A 22,264-nucleotide genomic window follows, 5' to 3' on the forward strand; every position below is an offset into this window, starting at 1 on the left:
GCAGCCTCCAGAATGGGATGTTTTAGCACCTGAGGCTCTTCACTTAAATATCTATGGGTTAATGGCCTTGCTAGCACCTATATACATGCACTGACAGTGAGAGAGGAGGAAACGCTACTTCACAGGTACTGAGTAAATGTCAAGGGTATTTAAATTGTTAATAAAACAATTAAGTCTGTTTGGATCCAGAGCAGGAGCCCACCAAGTTCCTGATTTAGACTGGTAATATGATCAGCTGACTCAGGTCATGAAAAATTATGCCAGCCTCTTAAGTGCTTCATTTTTGCACGAGTGTGTGTGTGTGTGTGTCTAGTAGAGAGAGAGAGAGATTTGGTGAAGGAAGGCCTGTTGTAGGTCACCTCTGTGATAGCGCCATCTCTCCTTATCACCCCTTCACTCTGTCTATCTGTCCTTGCTCATCACTCTTCCTCTCTATCTCTCACCCTCTTTCTGTCACTCACTCACCTTTCCAATCCTCAAACTTCACATCCTCTCCGCAAGGTTATCGCAAATCAGCTACTAAAACAGTTTCTGTATGTGTGTATGTGTGCATTATTTTCACATGCTAGATCAGACTAAATATCAAAGTCACATTTTGGTTTTCTTTTTTTTTTTTGGTACTGGCTCTATCTCGGCTCTTAAACATCTCGGGGTCTGAGAAGTCCCTCTTTGTGAGAAAGGCACACATCCCTAAAAAGCACATAAGTGCACACTGCCACACAATTGCATGTGGCAGCTGGTTTGCATCAGATCAGAGGCTGATTGCAAAAATGCACGTGCCCTCCGCACACTACCTTCTCCCTGCCCTCTGGCTAATTAATTTCCCAGCTCGAGCATGTCCCGCCACAAAGTGTTCTCCCTCCTTGTGTCACACTCAATCTGTTCCTCCTCTCCCTTGTGTCTCTCTACCAAGCCTGGCTGATTTCAGTTCCCCTGGCCTTTGATTGCATTTGTCCAAAATGTCAGGGCAAAGAGCATCACCTCACAGAACATCTGCATTGCTCATTTATTCATTCTTCTCTTCCCTTTTCTCACTCTTTTTTTTCCTACATATTTATATCTAACTTGGAAGTTATGACTCGCTTTTTGTCACATCAAGTTCATGTTTGAGACCACAGCCCAGCAGGCATTTTCCGGTCTAATCAAGAGATTGTCAACAAGCCTTCTCCAGTTCCCTCTGGTTCTCACAAGTTTTAAAATTGTTAATTCTCAGCTCACCGCAGGTCAGCGCGACAGTCTCTCTCTTGTTTCCCACCTTCGATGCGTGCGTTTCTTAAATGCTTCCCTCGGTATGTTGTTTACTGAATTAGTCTCGGCACTCACTGTGACCCCAGTTAGTTTGACCTGGGTACTTTGAAGATGAGCATGCTGTGTTAATCAGTCAGACAGCGAGGCTGGTGTTTAGTCAGGACAGACAGGCTTCAAAGGACTTAAGTGATGTCCGCATCTTGCTATGGAGGCTTCCATGGTTTACATGTCTGTAAACACACTCCTGGGAAAGCCCATTCACATTTTTGCTGTCACTAAATTTTTTTCATATTACACATTTGTTGAAAAACACATGTAGCTGTATACTTACACACTAACAGAAAAAAACACTCCTTTATGTTCTTCTGTGCAAAGTATATATGTATGATTAGGTTCATGTGACATTGTAGGAATCCTTTACTATAGTGAATGCACCTTTTATGGACTAAAATCAATTTAGAAACATCATTTATAATAAAATCAAGTCACAGTCTGTATTTATGTTAACATGCTAACATCTCATTAGCATGTGGCCTTTAACAAGTTATTTATTGTGAGCGAGGAGGAAGACACAAAGTTTGACAAAGTGAACTGTAAAGGAACCATCAGGAAAATATTCATAACAACAAACCTAATGAGAAACGTAAATCACTATTACCCAACTCAACATGTCTAATTTGGAAAAGCTAACAAAGCTAGCCACCTGACAGCAACCTTGGTATGAGCAAAGGATCAAATCAGTTACAAGAAAAATAATGGAGACAAGTACAAAAGATGGAATTATAAGTAGTTGACATTTTTAGTTATATAAATCTGTTGCACCTGCTTTTATTTATTAAGGTAAAATGTACAAGTTAAATTGGGTGTACAGCAGGGGGTTTTCAGGTAATTATTAGTATTTTCTAGTTGAAAAGTATTTTATTTTCAGTTGCTTAAGTGAGAGAAAATCTGGGAGAAATTGTACAGTTTATTTCTTTTATTATGAAAATACAATTTTGCATTGTTAAAAGCTGATCTCTGTATATGGTAAGTGATAGTTTCTGAAAGGTAAATTGGCAGATATCTTTTGTCAGATAAATGCTTTTGTCGTGTTATGGTTAAGAATCGTCAACAATCAGTGCATGTCACACTTCAGAGTCAGAGTCAGGCATAAAATCTCAGCTAATACATCTCTATATATTTCATATTAATGCTAAAATTACATACATATCTAAAAGATAGATATCTTTTAGATATGTATGTAGCTCTAACAAGTCCTAATTCATTCAGAGCTCATGCCATATAAAAAGAAGTTTAATACAATTTCAGACACATGCATTACATTGCATTATATTGTCTCACCAGAATTGCCCGACCCAAGTTATGACAAGTCTGTATTTGATTTCTGAGCACCACTATTGACCATTATTTAACCTTTCTTTTGTGAATTGTCAGACAGTACAAAATAGCTGAAACTACCTTGACCTCGTTCTTGAAAGTGCATGTCAGTATTGATATAGCATTTAAAAAAATATTGCATCTTGTACAACTTGGACAGTATAAACGGATGAGAAGTGAAAAGGGGTTTTCTTTTGGTTTGGGGCACTGAGCAGCACGGTGCAGAGGGCAAAGCTGAGGTTAAGTTTTTAAACACACACAAAGGCCCAAGTGAATGTCTTCAACATTAGACATGACAGTTCTGCTCTCTGGAATACATCAGCCATAATAAGCCTTTTTCTGTTGTTCCTACTGCCATAGTTATACACACGCACAGATCTCACATGCACACACTGCTTCCACAGTAAGTCATTACCTACCATCACATCTTTCATAGGCGTACTGTCTTCATCAGAGGCAAAAATATGGTGTATAAGGTTACTGGAGGCAGTCATGGGGGATGGCTTTAAAGCAATAAGATAGCAGTAATGGCACACCATCATTTAGGAAAATGTAATAAGTGAATATCTAATAAGCCTGTAAAAGATGCTTAACCCCTGAAACTCTGAGGTCAGGTAGGCCTACAGTGATAGGAGAATAAGCCGATTAAGGAAGGTTTCCTCTCACATTGCGGTCATCACAGGATTGACCAGTTCTTGACCTTGCTGTTAGGAGTGTGCTCACCTTAGTATAGAACCACTCTTAGATAAATCCGCTCTTCATGGTATTTGATAACAGCTTGTGTAAGAAAGTAATAGGTTATGAATCTCTTTCTGGAGATAAAGTAGGAGTTAATGGTACACCAGAGATTTACGGTTTTACGCGTTGCTCACCTTTGGTCGACATTTGTCACAGCGGTTTCTTGAAGGCTGTGAGTTGAGCCTGTGGGTAAAGTTGTAATATTTGTAAAGGTCTTAGCGAGTGAGTTAAGGCTGCGGTTTCGACACAGAAATGCCATTCCTGAATTCACTAAATGGCGCATGACACTCCTTGGATTGACCTAAAGATTGATTTGGTGATTGATTGACAAGAAGATATGTTGTTTCAAATCCCAGGAGAACTTAAATAAACAGAAGCATTTGGTTGTAAATGTGACGTCCACATGCTTCTTCTGTGTCGATGGAGATTGGTTAAATGTGCTATGCTCAAAATAAATGACATCCAGAATTTAAGGTCAGTATCACTCTACGCATGCACACACGGAGCAACATCCTAAAGCCATTTTCAGGCAGGGCAGCAGAGTGTGTCCTCATTACTGTCTGTGACTGTGTAGTCACCACTCAGTCACAGCTCACGCTGCCAGAATGGGATTTTCCCCTCTTTTCTCCTCTGACTCTTCAACCTCTTTTTCACCTTAACTTCTCTTGCATATCGCTTCATCTATTTCTTAGACAGAAAATCATTATCAGTCAGGAAAGACAATTTCCTGCTCCTATGGTCTCTTATACCCTGCCAGTCAAAAGTTTTAGAAAACTGTATGTATTTTTTTTTTGATACATGTCAATTAATCGAATTACCAGTTAGCAGAAACGAGCCTAAAAAGTGAATAAAACTTTTTTTGATCGAGTGTATAATTTTGGTTAAATGGTGCTGCACACTGTATGTTGGTAGAAATAGGAACACAACAGCGTTTTGCATATTTGTCTTACAATTTTCAGTATAAAAGCTTCAAGTGTTTAACTTTGCCAGTTCAACGTGCTGATTACCCACTATTATATAAAAGATTGGATCATTCAAAACTCTCCACACATTCAAATCTGTTGCAATCAAATGATGTTTTGATTGGCAATTTGCTAAAAACAAACAAAAAAGGGTTTGTAATAGACGCTACGCTGTCTTATATATCAGTGGCTAATGCATAACTAATACACACTGATGTAGCAGTCAGCCGTTTGAGAAGTGAAGGTTTTTACATGTTACGTGTTTTATCAGCAGTGTATAGATTGATTTTCTGCATCTGTGTGAAGTTTCCACTATTGTGTGCTTAAATCTTCAGGATTTTATGTTAGATATTTGACATAAACACAATTATATTTCTAGTCTGTCACACATAAAAACATATCTTTTTGTGTTACTTGGCTACTGTCTTACAAAACAAATTCTCCAAGCTCTATTTAGACTCTTTATCTCTGACAATGTGAACAAACCTCTTCATTTGTAGTTAAAAGGTTTCACTCAAAGCTTTTAGTCATTTCAAAAGTGGTCATCATTTCCATTTGCCACCGGGAGTAAATGAATTTTATAGTCTTCTGATAGAGAGTCAAAGGAAGAGGAAGAGAAGCACGGCGCACACATCCATATTAGACTGCAATGGCAACCAGATGAACTTGTTGATAGAGAACTAAACAAGTCTAAATAGCCTAACACTTGGCTCGTTCTGACAAAGGCATTATCTGACTCTCCAGTTTACCAACTTCACAGCTTAACAAAATGACGTTTAGTCCCATTTGCTCTTCTGTTTCTCCCCGCAGCTATTTCTGACTGCCATATGTTTTCTTTAAAAAAGTCTGGAGCCTGTTGAAAAACATTTTAATTCAGTTTAAGCAGGTGGTGTGCGGCTACATGACTGCAACACATTATTTGTGTAATGCACTGACAATTAGAGACGATATCGGACGGTATTAACTATTTCCCAGGATATCAGTATCGCCATTTATAATGTCCAATAAATGAAAACTGAAGAAGTGAAGAAGAGTTGAGAGAAACACCCTTCAACTGTCTCATGAATGTTGATGTTGCATAGTTTGTTTACTAGAAGGCACTCTGCATCGACGCACTCAACAATCAGCTGATCCGGGCAAAGTCGGATCAGCTGACTAAAACAAGATTATTTTAAAACTGAATAGTCGTAATGATGTAGTAAGGATTCATAAATAACTACTCATAGCAAATCCTTGGGAAATCTGTTTAAGTTTTGTGTGTCTGAAAAAAAAAAACATTGACTGATATATCGGATTTTAAACCTCCAAATATCAGTACTGGTATCTGACTTAATATTTGTGTGTGTGTCCAGTTCTGCAGACATTGTAGTCACTCGCACACCTTATATATTCACAGTGGTATGCATCTGTCTGCTTCTATCTTTCCACCTTTTTAAGTTGCGAGAATTAAAGTTGAAGGGGAAGAAGCAGAAATGTGTGTTGGCAAAGTTCTCTTTGATTTGTTGAGCTATGGAGCTCTCCTCTTTTATTTAATCTGCCTTTTCCTCAGAAATCTTCTCGGACTCTGCAAGGGAGTTTAAACAGCACCGATATGTGTGTCTTAACATAAGATGAAAGATCCAAGCCCAGGTAATCAAATTTAGGATTGTGTAATCGAACATGACAAGGGGCACTGGATGGGGAGCCATTCCTTCACTCGACGTCTTTCCGATCTTTCACACGCTCAGGCGAACTCATGAAAACGCCAGCGTCTTCATTTTTAGCATACTTTACCAGGGTGCCGTTAGTCAATAAATGACATGCTATCTTCATGTTCTTTTCACCCATCTGGCCTGCTGACTCTTCTTCCCCACGGTGTGTTTTATATGAAACACACTGTAGCTTCAAAGCGGGGTTACTGCCTGTTTAGCCATAATTTGCTATTATGCATGGCATCCAAGAGCATGCTAGAGCCCAAACAGGAACCACATGTGGTGTACTTTAAGCACCCAAAGCTATATATTACATATGTTACATGCTGTACACAAGTTCGTCCCTGGGAGCATGTGCTTACGTGCAGAGAAGCCTGTGCAATACACTGGCTGTAACAGGAGAAAAGGGGTTTAAAAGCGTGGAGAAAAAAGCATAAGATTATTCATTTCCTGTCTCCAGTGGGAAAAAAAGCTTCTGTACCACAAACACACAGTGAAATACATGCACGCGCAAGTGCTTCGTGTATGTTTTCTTTTGTTTTTAACTCTGGTCATAGAAGTGAAAAAGTCTGGAGGAACCGATTCAAAGTGAAAGTTCATACAGGTAAATTTTTCCTTGTTCAAGGAAGCTTGTTTATAAAAAAAAGTTTGACGTAAAATGGATTTCTGCAAATGAGAAAACAACATCAGGGCTAAGTAACTATCTGAAGGTGCTGTCAAAGGCTCTCTTTGTCTTTACCCTCTTCCTTTCATCTTTCTCTCATCCTTCACTCCTCCTCCCACCTTCCCACTCTCATTAGTGATGGTTGTGAGAGTGGAGAACAAAGCCCAGGCCTGCCAATCGATCACCGAGGAGCACTATCAATCGACTCGTGGAGCACAGGTCTCCTCCATCTACCCAACAATTGACGGGTCAAAGATTGATGAGGAAGATTGTTGTGTGTCTGTCTGTGTTTGTGTGTTAATGCAGCAAAGTATGCCTTCATTGGAGCTACACGTAGATTACAGCGAATGTAATGTCATCGTGTTTGTCAGCTGTGCATTGCAATTTGTCAACATAGGAAGACAATATCAAAAGAACAACACTTGTGAGATACGCTACGAGTGTGTGAATGTGTATTTACGTATATGCAGCAAGCGGTGTATGCACAAATGCTCTGTGGTATAACAAAGCCCAGAGAAACTTGTTTTTGGTGGTTACTCTTTACCTTGGCATTTTGTTTCTGCCCTGGCAGCAGTAAACATGCACACAAGCAAAATTAAATCATACACTGGCATGGAGTCACACTTTACTCTGGCACGGTGTCGTTCCCTTTCTGTGCCGTGAGTCATGCCGGTGCTGTAATGGATGAATCTTGCCGAAGTCTGACCAAGCATGGGTGTATGCGAGGATTTGTGGGCATGCGTGTATATTGTCAAGGTGTTGTGTAAACACTAGAATTATGTGTCACAGCTGGCCATATGACGTGCCCTGGTTTCATTTCAAATTCTGTCTCTGTGGGAAGACGCTGCTGTCACATTTGCATGAGAAAGGTTGTCAGACTAACACGTTTTCTTGTTTCTCTCCCTCCTCCTTCCCCACCTCCCCTTCTCTGCTCCCCTTCTCTGTCGACAGCTCTGATAGCTATAGGGCAGTACAGCAGCACCATTGAGACTGTTGATGCCGGCTGGTGTAAAGACATCACGGACCAGGGTGCCACACAGATTGCTCAGAGCAGCAAGTCCCTTCGCTACTTGGGCCTCATGAGATGCGACAAGGTAACGAACATTACTCATATCGTTGTCTTTCTTAGAGCCCGTACGCACAAGCCTAAAGGCTGGTCGGGAGGCATCTGGCAACCAACTCGCTGACTACGCTGATCTTGCTTTATAGTTCAGGCCCTTGCTCTCACAAACACAAAACTGAACACTATTGGCTGGAACTTAAAATGGAGTAAACATATTCAGTTTATAGCTCAGTTAGATATCATTAGTTGCACCATTACTTTCTTAAAAACAACAATGTCTTCCAGAAATAACTATTTGCTGTCAATATTGCATGTTATAAATACATAATAGAGTTGTAATAATTTAAATTGTGGGATCAAAAACAGTTTGAATTCAAATATTACCGTAAAGCAGTCCTGATCAGTGATCATTATACACCAATATTTTAAGGGTTTGTTAAACTTGTGGTATATGAAGTATTTTGCCATCTTAAGGTTGTCGAATATGAATGCACATAAACAATCACAGAGATGTAGTCAGACATATAGACATGAATGTGCAAAAGCTCCAGGTTAGGGCCAATTTAAAAGCGTCTGAATGTGGGACGTCGAGTATCTAACTGCAGCCCGTGCCCAGTTTGTCTGTGTGATACATGAGTCACACGGTTGGGTGATAACAGAAGTAAAATGACATGATGACCTGTCTCAAACCTGCTCTGAGATACCTCTGGGTGTGAGGAGGGGCAGTCTTTTCAAAGTCAGCCTTACACTTACATCTGGCCTCTTACTCATCCAACCCATAACCTGATGGAAGTACATGTAGTTTTACTGCCATGGTAACAACTCCACCCACGTCGCCAATTGGTTTTCTGGAGCTTCTGTAACACAGATGCATCCACTTAGCGCGGATGACATGAGTGGGATGAGGGCAGGCAAGGAAGGGAAAGTGAAAAGCTGGCTTAACCTAGAAACTGTAGTCTGTACTGATACTGGAGAACCTGGTGTCTTGTTCTGTAGCAGAGTGCACAACACAGGACACCATCCCAATCCTGACAGGCTTCAGTATAGTAAATATAATTGTGTGTTTAATGAGCTTTCATTTCACATTTTACAGTATTCATTTTGGTTTTAGGTGGAGCACATTTAAAAGTCCCTGCTGTGCTTTTGAAAAGTGCAAGTTGGCAGGGAGAAAAACGAGGGAGGAGAGATTTATAGTCATGGCTGCTCAGTGGGCTGGAAACTCATCATTTTTATTTTGTCATTATAAAATCAGTGATATCTGTGTGTCATGGCCTCAAGCTTGACCCTATGGATTTCTATGATAAAAATGAACACACTGAGATCATTAAGTGCGACAAGAACACCAGTGTATCATATTTATCTATTTAGACTGTAATAAAATGACAATATATGAGCATCTGACAGTGACCCTGTATGTAGGGTCTCAGTGATGAAACAGTGTACTCAGTTCACATTATTGCAGGCATGAAGGTGCATCTATCATATTTATCTATAAGTAATAAAGACTAACTACATTACATAGCAAGTGATCACTTAAATTCCATTTTCATCCAGTTCACTACTCCCTCACTGACTCAGTGACCCAACAATCAATAGCTACATCCGTGCTAATAAAAAATTGTGCTCTGGAATGACCCACATCTTTACTGGAATAACATTTTTTCTTAGTTTTTCTCTACCGTATGCATTCATATCTTTCCCATCCAGTGAACAATTCCAGCTGCTTTTCCTTATTTATCTACCCAGTTCTCTTTTCAGATGTGATATTTATACTCATGATTTAGCCAGAAGGTTGAAAAGATAAATAATTACTCTCCCTCCGCTCTGGAGGGAGAATTTGGGGATGACAAAGCTAAATAAAGCAGTAATTGACGCTATTAGAGTTGTAATGGAGTGTGAATCGAACAGAGAGAAGAGTTTGACAGTTTCCAAGGTCAAGTACCTCGCCAGCTCTTAATCACGCAACAAATTTACTGCATTCTTACTCCTCCCACACATCCTCTGGCTTCCTTTTTTCATATCCGAAACTTTTGATTAGTAAAATACGCCTGGAGTAGGCGTTGTTAAGGCTGGTCAGATTTGTAAGGGAAGAGGACCAGGGGCCTGTACTACAAAGCAGGATTAACTCTTATCCAGGTAATTTCAAGGTTAACCCTGTTTTTAAAAAAGGTGGTTCCCTTCTTACCGGGATGTATCGCCTTGCTAACTTATTTTGCAAGCCTAACCTACTCAGGAGCAGATGAGGTTCCAGATTAGAGATCAGCAGGTGTGAAATTACTGCCTACTGACCAATCAATTCTCCAGAAAATGTCACCGTTCTTGAAAGATCCTCCAGTACTCTGAGCAACAATAGTAGGAGGGTGTAAAATGTTAATGCGTATACATTAGTATATGGTCATAAAAGAGAGCATATATGAGAAATTTGCTCCTAGTCCAAACCTAAATTTGATTTCAGTTTTTATTTTCGGCTGTTAAACAACACCAGACCGGCAGCTGAAATAATAAAAACCAAATCTCTTTTTTAAACATGAATTTAATGAAATATTTGATTATAATCCATCAGATTATCCCATGTTGTAATGGTAGAGTTGTAAAATTGATAAGTCTGTCAATTTACACGGTCAACATTTTTACTGGCTTTTCTCCCTGCCTTAAAATAGACTAGACTTTATTAAATTAGTAGTTCTTTAGTCTCAGTGATTGAATACTTATAAAGTTGATACTCAGCTATGTGCCACTACTTATCCAGGTTACAGATGTGAAGGTAAATTAACCCAGATAACAAAAGGATATGCTGGTTATGTTAAATTGGCTTTGTTACACAAGCCTCCATCCAAGGCAAACTACTTTGATGTTGCTGTCTCGCTATTTATGGTAGCAAGAAAGGGTTAGGACTTGGTCAGGAGTAGAGGGAGAGAAAGAGCCCATGTCTCTCAAATCCTGATTAGTAATTTTTATCAAGGTCACTTCGATTGGGTTTGTCCCCACATAACTGGAGCCTCAAACGTTTGGCTGTGATAGTGCTTCAGTTCTCTTTGTTATATATATATTTCAAGTAAGATGCACATTTTGTCTTACAATCTAAGTTATCAACATTTCATGCACCAATTCTAAATTCTTTGACCTCTGCTTGGCATGAAATTGTAGTTTTTGTAATGTTTGTTGAAACTGCGCCTCCTAAATAAATCAAATCAATGTTTTGAGGTACTTTGCAAATTTGTGTTACTGTAGGCAGTGCTTTCATTATGCTCATAATTTTTTCTGGCATGCATTTGACATTTAAGCCCCTAGCAATGTTGTATCACGCTTTATTTGTGTATCACAGCAGTAAAATCCTAAGGCATGTCCAATTCAATCTTGCACTTCTGGCAAAACATAGAAGCTGGGGGATAACTCTCAATCCCACAAGGTTTGAACATAATGAAAGTCTTGTGCAAATTACTTAAGTTGGAATTTCTCCCAGCCACAGCATCTCTTCTTTATATTAACAAATCCATTTGAATTTTTTTCCTCATGCCTCATTTTATTTAAATCTTCATTGTTTAATATAAGTTGTAAGGCATAGCTATGTTTTCTCCACTTTTTGAAGCATATTGTTGACAGCGTGAATGACCAACGTACAAGGTCAGCAGTACTTCTGTGAAAAACATGCTTCTGTGCTCATAGGTTGTTCAAGGTTTTTCAACATTACATCACTAATTGTTCTTCAAGTAAATGTCGAAGGTACAACTGTGTTGTCAAACCACTGTTTTCTCTCTTTTTTTAAAAAAAGTTTCCTTACAACGACGGTCAGAGAGTCATCTAATATGAAAATCCCTGTCTACCCTCACTGCTTGATAACTGTCACAACTCTCTGGTTTTTTGCTCCGCATTGGCGCTCTGTTTTGTTTCTCTAATTGTTTGATGTTACCCTGTGGTAAGAGTAGACATCATATATTTTTCATTGGCCAAGTATTTGCAAAGTGTTGCTTTTTGTATATGTATTCCCCAATCGGTTGGCAAGTGGTTGCTAGCAGTTGCTACAGGTAATTGGTCACAAAGAGGTATGTGACGGTGCACTGAAAACCACCTTGTGATTACTTTAATTGGCCAGTTTTCATGTAAATCAGCGGCCCCCACCCCCGGGCCTCGGACCGGTACCGGTCCGTGAGTCGTTTGGTACCGGGCCACGAGAGTTGAGGCTCAGGTGTGAAATGTATGGTTTTCAGGGTTTTTATCGGTTTTCAGCTTTATTTTGTTATCGTTTTTATTGTTAACTCGGTTTTCCTGGGTCTTTTCACGTGTGTTATGAATAAATCTTCTTTTTTTCGGTACCGGTACTGGTTTTATTTTGTTGTATTTATCCGCGACACCTTAAAGGCCGGTCTGTGAAAATATTATCGGGCATAAACCGGTCCGTGGTGCAAAAAAGGTTGGGGACCACTGATGTAAATGACAACTTGTTTTACATTGCCAACTGTTTGATACATGATAGACAAATGCAAGAAGTCCATTGCAAACTGGAAACAGAAAGCACTCGCCTTCAAGGTAAAAGTTGCGCCCTCAAAACATGTTAGCTGCAGGGGTGAGGCACAACCCTAACTTTGAAGACAAGCGGTCTCTGTTTCCAATCTGTGTCACCATTTTTCAAGTTTCACAGTTGTTCAGCGAGTCCTTGGCAAACGTTTGAAGAAACCTAATCATATTCTATGCAAACTATGGGTGACCGCAACAAACTGTTAGCAACTGCAAGGAGTGTTTTGGTGCAGCGACCAGCAACCTCCAGCAATAATCCACCCACTTGGTGGGGAATTACACATTATTCGCTTGAAACAGTGGTTCTAGGCCTGTGTGACTGAGGCCTGATAAATGTACAAACCTAAGAAACAACCCCAGCATTAACAAATTAGCCGACTGCTTAAGCCTTTTTGATACTTCCTAGCCCAAAATTATTTTTCTTTACATACCAACCAGGAATGTTTTCAGTCCAAAAAATAAATTGTTATATATGCTTACACAGAGCGGTCTGCTAATGTTATTAGTTGCTTCTTGTCTCGTGCTGTGTTTACAGTGTTGTGGACATATTGCAAATATTCAAGTTAATGTTTCCCTTACAAGGACTGTGTTTGGTTTTTGTTCAGGATGTGTGTTTTGTGGAAATTTAGTGCAAATATCTGTCATTTGCTGGAACAAATTGAATACGTTAGATGTGTCCTCTTCTTGCCCTGATCATCATCAGGGCTTTTCTAAACTTGTCAATATTACATTTAGGCAGGTTGTATAATTTACATTTAACTATTCAAAATAAGCATAATTTCAGACTTCTGCCCCCACAATCTTTCACACTAACTAATGGAGTTAGGTTTCAGAGTGGGTCCTGTCAGTCTTAGACAAACACAATCTTGTGTTAACCTTGACACATGGTGTGGACCAACCAGTCAGCTCAGTGCCTGAGCAGCACAACCCAGCCTGTGTAAATTTGTTTGGAATTGTCAAAACGCTGGGAATTTTAATGTAACAGCCTCCCTGAATGTCACCGGATTTAGAAAGTGTAGAATTCATTTAAGAACTGTTAACAGGATCCAGCTGGCTCTCCTCATGTGGAGCAGTGTGAAGGATCGATTTCCTTCGTCACAGTTTATACAAACGTGCTTCTGTACTGTATACATTTTAAAGCAGGGGAGCTTGAATTGTGTGTCTACTGCTATTTAGGGTGATACGAGGGATTTTTTCTTCTTTGTTTTTTTTTTGTTTTTTTAAATCTGTTCAAACACAGACTTAGCACAGGCACAGATGTGAGTAAAATCTATTTGATTTCTTATCTAGTTTCTACCTTCAGTGGCTAAACCATATACATTTTGTCCTACTGACTTTTTACCCCTTCTGTCCTTCTTCAGAAGGGCTCTGTCTGAAGGATTTCCTTTGTGTCACAGTGTGTTTATACACCCTCGAATGCAACGTGTCTGTGTGTAACAGTGTGTGTTCTCTGGGAGGAATTCATGTTATTTGCTGTTAACACAGCTCATAATGGAGCATTGAAATCAGAACCCCTAGGCTTGGGAAAATGGCGTGCTTCGCCTGCCTCAAATGATTACACCCCTCTGCCCTCAGGGCAAAATGACCCCGTTCTGACGAGGGGAAAGAATGCGATTGATCCAGACTTGCCTCAAAATAATCAAATCAATTCATTTTTTCCCCCTCTTTCTGCTATGACTGTGCCAGTCTTTCAAAGTAATCAGACTCAGGGAAAAAGTGCCTTAATCTTCTGAAAAATGAATCCTTTTTGTTGCATGTGTCAATCTGTGTGTCTCAGAAAAGAGCAGCTCCTCAGTAAGTCGACTGTTAAGTGTTAGATCTTCTGTGTGGGAAGGAATCATTTTTCTGCATTCCACAAACACAATGCAACATTATGTTTTAATCCACGCAATGATCGTAAATAGAAAACTATCTTCAGGGGTCTTTTTTAACTAAAATTATAGGAATATGACAAAAACATTCTCCCACCCTAGGCAGAGACACAAGCACACAATAATATGCTAAACTAACAGAAATCCACATAACTACACTCATGCTTCATTAAGTACAAATTGCTAGTATCAGGTTGGTGCCTTTTTTGCCATTAAACTGCCTTTATTTTTCATGGATTCAACAAGTTGGTGGAAAGTATCCTTAGAGATTATAGTCTATATTGATATGACAGGATCACACAGTTGTTGCAGATTTGTCAGTTGCCCTTCCATGATTGAAGTGTCCTTTTCAAAGAAACCAGTTTGAGATTATTTCAGCTTTGTGACATGTCACATTATCCTGCTGGAAGCAGCCAGAATCAGAGGATGGGTATGATATGATCATAAAGGGATGGATATGATCTGCATCAATATTCTGGATGGCTGTGGCGGTTAAACGATTCTCATCTGTGACTAAGGAACCCAAAGTGTGCCAATCCACCACCTGCCAAACTTTTGATACGAGGCAGGATTAATCATTGTTTTACTATTGTTGTAAATTGCCAACCTACCATCTGAATGTTACAGCGGAAATCGGATCAGGCAACTGTTTTTTTTAATTGATAAGCCCGTGTATGCTCTAGCCTCAGTTTCCTGTCCTTAGCTGACAGGAGTGACAACCGTGTGGTCTTCTGCTGCTGTAGCCCAGCTGCTTCAGGTTTCCACACGTGTGTTTAGAGATGCTCTTTTGCACACCTTGGTTGTAGCAAGTTGTTATTTGAGTTCCTGTTGTGTTTTTGTTCTGACCTCTGGCATCAATAAAATATTTTTGCCCAGAGAGCTGCTGGATAGTTTTTCTCTTTCAGACCATTCTCTGTAAACTTTGGAGATGGTTGTGTGGGAAAATTCCAGTAGATCAGCAGTTTCCAAAATTCTCAGGCCAACCCATCTGGCTCCAAAAGCCATGACTTATTCAAAGTCACTTAAATCACCTTTCTTTCCTATTCTGGTGCTAGTTTTGAGCTAGGTTGACTTGCTGGTATGTGATTGGCCAATTAAAGTGGAAGGTGAGTGCTAACCTTTTTCTTTTTTTTTGGACAACCGCAAGGAAGTTTCCAATCACATGGGAAAGAGAAAGAACAAAGATTTTTACTGATCTGCGCCTAGTAATGTTCAGTGTGCTCTTATCTCGACACTGTATTCATACCTCTGTTAAGTTGCTTTTTTCTGTAATGGGCCCTCCTGGCCAGCGAGTTAAATTTTGTGTCTTCTTTCTTTCTTTCTGTATATCTCACGTTTGGGGATTTTTGATCTTATTCAGACTCGGTGGAATATTTTCTTTAGAAACATTTTCACCACTTCCTCAAATGTACCCTTTTTTTTTCTTCTCATCTTCTTTCTTCCTCTGTCATCTCCCTAAACTTCTCATGTGCTTTGTCTCTTTCCTCCTCTCTTTTAACCCCATCTAGTCCCCCTTCTCCTTTTTCACTAGTTCTTCCCCTTCTTTCTTCCCCAGCTACGTTTCCACTACTTCATTAGAGTGAAAACAAATGGGCAGTCAAGGCTGTGAAACAGAGACAGAAGCAAACTCATGCAGTCAGCATGAAGCTGGACTATGGAAAATAATGACACTGACTGCTACTGGCCTCTTCAGGGACAGCTGGTGAAGAAAGTTAGAGTTATCATAGTAATAATGAGAAGAGGGGGAGGAGAAGAGAAAGTAAAATGAGGGTTGGCCTTGTGGTTAAAAGGCTAAACAAAAAAATTCACAAATGACAGAAACCAAGAGAAAATAATAAGAAAATTAGATAATATGGAACAATCGAGCGTGTACTGGGTATTCCCTTTACAAATTGCCCCACCAAAAAGTGTTTTGTGTAAGCAGTTTTGAAGTGTGCTTCCATTACCTGAACTGAGGTGGAGCGGTGTTTGGGGAACACGTATGAACACTGCTGTACCCCTAGATAGAGCAACCAGACAGACCTTGTTAAAAGAACAGACATCCCAATCAATATGGTCGTTCCACCGGTGCATCCAGCTGCCAGGGACTATACACTGATAGGCACGGCACAGCAATTTGCAGACATAAACAAGGGCCTAATTGTTCAGGGCCTGGAGGTTTGGACTGAAGAAAACAAAGATGAAGTATGGTGAAGAGTTAGGAGGCATTTTAACTCTCGTTTAGGAAATGAGAGTTTGGGAGTTCAGTAAAACTTTCTTTGATGAGTGTTGTTATTGTGAACAGCGGGGATCCTTAGTTTAAAGGTTTCTAATGCGAAAGGGAATTAGGAGAAAGCCACTGCGTGCACACTATCAAGTGCAAGATAGGGAGCTTCTCTGGTTCCTATTTTGAAGGCTTTGGTCAGGCTTGAATGTTCAAAGTGGAGAAAGTAGTTTAAAAGAGTCATTTGCCATTTGTGATTTTCAGTGTAATCTTGGAGTCTCATCCCACACAGAAGAGCTGTATTGATTGGCGGTCTTAACTGAAGCCGCCTCCTGATCATCCCTTCATCTTGTTTCTAAAGGGCAGGAGCAAGGGACAGTGAAGGAGAGAGGGTGAAATAAAGTGAGACACTGACAGAGTTCACCGAGTAGCTCAAGGGAATCTCAGAATTGCCCTTCAACAAAAATCTAGCCAAAGCACACACGTAAACCTGACCTCACTGGCCACACATACACCCCCATGCACATCTTGTCCTTACTTTCTTTATTTGTTTTTTTTTTCACCCCATTCCCATCTTTTTGTCTGTTTATTTCATCTCCCTTTTCCTCCTTCTCTGAGTAAGGACAACCAAGGTTGTTTGAATTTTGGATGCTGCGGACATCTTTTGTTCATTCAATTAGGTCATTCAAGTAGCCCCCTCGTCTGTCTTCCCTCTTTGTCTCCTCGCCCTCCGCTTCCTCCATCATCCAGTGCTGTTTACTCACTACAGCTGAGGTCAACATAATCTCATGGAGTCATGGGCAGACAGTAGACAACAGTCGGTTTGCTCGGGGTACTCGGAGTTGCCAAATGTGATAGGTGTTTGGGCAGTAACTAACAGTACATTCTTTTTTCCTCATTGTCTCACAGAGGCAGCGACAGTAGGTTATCAAAGAACATTTTAGCCTGCAGGCACAGTGTCTGACTGTGTTAGTTATGGATTGGGTATTTAATGCTAATGACAATGTAACAAGCATCACTGAATGCACCGGCGTTTCAAATTTAATATACATCCAGCCAAGTTTGAGGAATGGGGTGGGGCTGTCGCCAAGGAAGGGGCTGCGTGTCTGCGTGTCCTGCCTGTCTGTGTGTGTGTATTAGCAGAAAAGTACTTGGGCATTGACAAAAGCATTTTTGTGAATGGGTAAATGAGGCTTGTAGTAAGTAGTAAGAGTGGTCAAAATTTTTTTAGCGGGACTGATTACATCTGTCAGATTTGCAAGTAACTGTGAAAAAACATCCAATAAATATTTTTTATTGGAGCAGAGTTCTTGTGACAGCTTGTTTAACATTAGAGCTGAGAACAAAGATACAGATTTACACCATAAAAATGCTTTTACTGACAGAGAATCAAATAAAAGCCTGAAATCTGAATACAATGTGTTTGTTTGTCCTTTTTGTTGAACAGAACTTGACTCCAGTTGTATTGCTTTTATTTCATTATTAGGAATTAGCCAGTAATTCAGGATAATAACCCAGCCGTAGGTGTTGTTCACACTTCAACCTTCAAATGAGATCACTGAGTGCTGGCCACTGCTTTTTGACTTTGACCAGTTTACAGGCGTAATCTGCTGCTTGTGCTCTTTAAAGACTCGCTATGAATTTTGTATAATGGTTTTCTTCGAAAGGACAGGGTCAAGCTGTCCTTGTTATTTATTTATTTATTTATTCTGAATAACAAGGGAGTCATACAAAGCAAAATAATTAAACAAGGTAGCTCTGTTGTGATTATCTTTAAGGAATTGTGCGAGTGTTTGACCTCCAGTAAGCCGCTCTGGAATTTGTGTTTCGTGTGTGTTTGCCAGTACCCAATTAGCTTGTTTGCGATTTTAGAAACCAAAAAGAAATCTTAGTTTGTCCAACACGTAAGCAGGAAGTTTTATTGTATTTCCAGTAATGAAAGCGTTTTGTTTTCAGAGCACCATACTAGAAGTATTATTATTATTTTGGGGAGAATTTTTTCCAGCAATGCTTTTTTGCTCTATAATGCCATTTGAACTGTTTTTAATCTACAACTCTCATGCGAAATTCTTGTGAACGTTTGCTCTCATGTGATGTGGTTTGTCACAATAACTTTCTTTATCCCAAAGAAATCATCATGTTTTTGGACAGTGACATATTTTTTGAATTTTGCATCTGTACACCACAACAGTGAATTTCAAATTCAACAATCAAGATGTGATTGAAGTGCAGAGTTTCGGCTTTATTTCGAGGGCTTTAAACAAAGCATTTTCAGAGGCTCAAAACTAATTAAAGAAGCTAGCGTGATTTTAAATAGAAGGATTGTTTGTAATACTTGTTTTTAATAAAGATGAAAATCCTTGCAGTGAATGGTTCCCTGAAGTGAACCCAGGGACAAATGTTGTTTTCTCCCTGATGATCTGCTAGGCCATTACTGTAGCCACCTTTAGTTTCTTCTTATTTATGGGTCTCTGTGCCATTACTGTTGTCCTCAATACTTGAAAAGAATGATCTACTGGGTTGAGATCCGACTCCTTAAGAATACGAAGTGCTGTGTAGTCATTTTCCTGAGCAGAGTATAAGCCTCTGCACATCAGAATACTCCTGACAGAAGTCACATCACTAAGTGTAACCAGCGTTTTGCCCCTTGTTGTAAACTCTGTGCAGTTATATTTGTGAATGCATCTATTGATTGTAAACTGTGATAAAAATAGACTTACCTCCTGAGTTAAAAAAAGAGTTGTTGTTTTTTTTTGTTTTTTTACTTGGCTTGGTGTCGTGATGGTTTTTGTTAAGCAAACAAAGGATTCTGCAATCAAACACTTTAGTTATCTTCTGTGGTCTTTCAGGCCTTTTGGTTTTGCTGAGCTCGCCAGCACATTCCTTCTTTTTAAGAATGTACCCCATTGTTGATTTGGCGGCTCCTAAAGTTTTTATTATACTCTGATAGGTTTACTTTAGTTTTTCAGCATAATGATGGTCTCCTTCACTTGCATCAACATTTTCTTGGGCCTCGTTTTTAAAAGTTCCAGTGAATAGCTACCAAATCCAAGTTCAACACTTGGAAGCAACTCCAGATCTTTTATCTCCTTAATTTGTCACGGAATACCAGAACAGGGAACAGGCATTATCAAACTGTTATCAGTCACTTGTCCAGGTACTTTTGTCTCCTTGAAAGCAGAGGGCTTTCAAAAATGGCTGATTGTTAAACAGCAAATGCAAAATATTTGTTGAAGTCTTTGAATTAAAGCTGAAATTCTGCACTTTAGTCAGATATTAATTGTTTTAAAAATCCACTGTAATTTTGCCTCTGTACATTGTGGTGAGGGAAGTATGCTTTTTATTGGCATAAATAAAACCATCTGTTAAGACACACTTATTAATATTGCATTACAGTTTTATAATTAACAGTATTACTTTGTGGACCTTTTGGCTATGCTGTAAAATCTAATTAATTTCCAGAACTTTAAAAAAAAAATGTCCAAACTCTTTGCCTCAAAAAAAACGAACTAAATCTTACTTTAGAGGACAATGTTAGGAAAACTTATTCATTGATAGTGTATGGATTGCCTTCACCTTTAGAGCCACTACCCTATATTAACAAAACACCTTAAATTTTAATTAGCTTTATTATATTTGGCCTAATAGATTTAACCATGATGGACAAATAAATTGCAAAAAGCCTTTTGAGCAAGGGTATGCTTTCCTCCAGTCTGCAGCGATAAGATGGCCGGTGTGGAAAGAAGGATTGGCTTGAGCCTTTTACACATTCCTTTAGTTACCTTTGTCACGCGTGATGGAGTGTGGGGTTTAAGAATCTGGCCTCCAGAACCTCTTTCTCTGACCCTGTTCAGTTGAGCCCCCACTCTTCTTTGTTCGTGCGTGTGTGAGTGTTTGTACTGACACCCTGCTTTTGAGTTCTGCTGCTGTCTGATATTGTGCAGGGATGAGGAGGACCAGACCTTAGTTGTCGCAAGAAGTGCCTGACCTGGTTTTTAAATGCACGTTCAGAGCCAAGCGCTGCAGATTTCTGCAAGGCTTGCTTGGCTTTTTGAGACAAAATCAAAATATTTGAACTCAGGCCTTCTTTGGTCAGAAGTATGTTCCTTTAAGCTTCTGAGCCAATTCATCAGTAGATCATTTAGAAATACTGAATCCTTCAGAATAAGTTTATGGGGATCTCTTTGTTCTCTCTCTGCTCTTGCGTCTCCTAGTTTGTTGCTTTCTTGTTTTTCCCATACATTCCCCACTCCCTCCTTCCTCTCCTTATCAGAGATGGTGAACTATTGTTCAGTTGTCCAGTTACTCGTTTGGAAACTTTACAACGGGGGCTTTTCCTCTGAGTGGTTTAAAGAAGGCTATAAATCTGACCTGTTTAAATCCAGACTCATTTAAGCTGTGTTTTACTAAGACCTGATGCACTGCATTCTTCTGCTGCTTAAACAGGCTTTTTAAACATTTACCCCAAATGTATTTACTGGTCGACTGATACACTGTCTACATGGGAACAGACAGGGAACGGGGGGTATTTGTCTCTCTTTATGGGCCAGGAACTAGCAATGGCTGCCACATGGCCAAAGAAAATGGGGAGAGATGAGACAAAGAAAAGAGACCGGCAGACCTGTGCCGAATTTATTGAAAACAAAAAGGGAATAAAATAGGGGGGCCATTTTTGGGAAGAAACATTTTTGTAATATAAAAAGGACCGTGGAACATATCTTTTCTCTAAAATCTCCGCTGCACATTCGTTTAAATTATTGTTCAATATCAACCGTCAGTGTTCTGTTTCTTTCTCAGGGTCACGTTGCCACGAACAAAACAGCGCTCTGTGGATTACGCCATTTATTCCATTTCCCTCGCCTGATTGCTAGAACCACGAAGAGTGTGTTCTCGCCATGACAGTCTAATACGATATGCATCTTCATGTTTGTGTATCTGATTATCGATTTACAACCCCATTCTTCTTTTTCCATCTGAGAATGTGAACGGCTGCGGCATTAGTCATCTTTACGACGGATTTTACTGTGCTGCTTACAAAGAGAGGGCCCAGTGTTTGCGGTAAATGCATATTTTACGTGGTGATGGAGTGCATTTTGCATCAGCGGATTACTCTTAAAAAAAACAGAGGGCTCGCAGGAAGAAAGCACATAAGAGCACTCCAAGAGAGAGCAAGAGGTCAGCTTGACAACTTACTGTCGCTTAAATTCAGCCATCTCATGTAAAAGTAGACGAGCAGTTGTCAGTGTGCGCTTGCACATCCAACCCCACAACGTAATCTCATTTACTGCGCAGCATGTTCACATAAAAGGTGCTCTTTGTCGAACGACATATCAGACTTACATCTTTTTGTTTTTCCCTCATCTCCCTCACCCTCTTGTAAACCCTGACAGCAGCGCATTTCCCATCAGGGTGAATTACACCGCACTTAGATCTAGAGGGCAGCATCTTTGAAGTTAAAATGGGGGAAAATATCATAAGTATAGGCTTTGCTCCAGATAGCTGTGGCTGCTCTCCCAGATGCTTCTCAAAGATTAGAATCATCAGTGAATAGCGATCTGCTCTATCATATGGCTCTCCTACAGACTTGGCAGCAGGTTCGACGGCGGGGTTGTACAGTACAGTACAGTGGATCAGGCCTGCATGGGCTAAAAAAAAAAGAAGAAAATCCCTCAAGGAGCCATATATCTAAAGCACCATTCCAGTCACTACAGGCCCCATCGTCTGATAGCATTTTTAAGTTTATGTTGCCTAGCAACAAAATATCATTAAGTGCTATATTACCCAGTCGGAGAGGAAGCAGCTGAATGGCTGGTTAGAAGAAGTCAGTGGCACAATTGTAACCAGAGGACTCCCCTCTGTACCTGCCAGTTACCTACAGCATATGGTCTGACCTTCATGTCAAACTTCAGCTTTGAGCTGCAAATACCAAGCA

General features: G+C 39.9%; 1 protein-coding gene across 1 annotated transcript in view; it reads left to right on the top strand.

Annotated features, from left to right (window-relative positions):
* The window catches only part of fbxl17 (F-box and leucine-rich repeat protein 17), a 227,138-nt gene that overhangs the window by 195,310 nt on the left and 9,564 nt on the right, over positions 1 to 22,264 (top strand). Inside the window, exon 10 of the mRNA XM_085181180.1 lies at positions 7,632 to 7,774. Coding sequence (XP_085037306.1) covers positions 7,632 to 7,774 — 143 coding nt within the window. The remainder of the gene's footprint in view (positions 1 to 7,631; positions 7,775 to 22,264) is intronic.

The sequence above is a fragment of the Neolamprologus multifasciatus genome, chromosome 12, assembly GCF_963576455.1.
Source record: "Neolamprologus multifasciatus chromosome 12, fNeoMul1.2, whole genome shotgun sequence".
Taxonomy (NCBI): Eukaryota; Metazoa; Chordata; class Actinopteri; order Cichliformes; family Cichlidae; genus Neolamprologus; species Neolamprologus multifasciatus.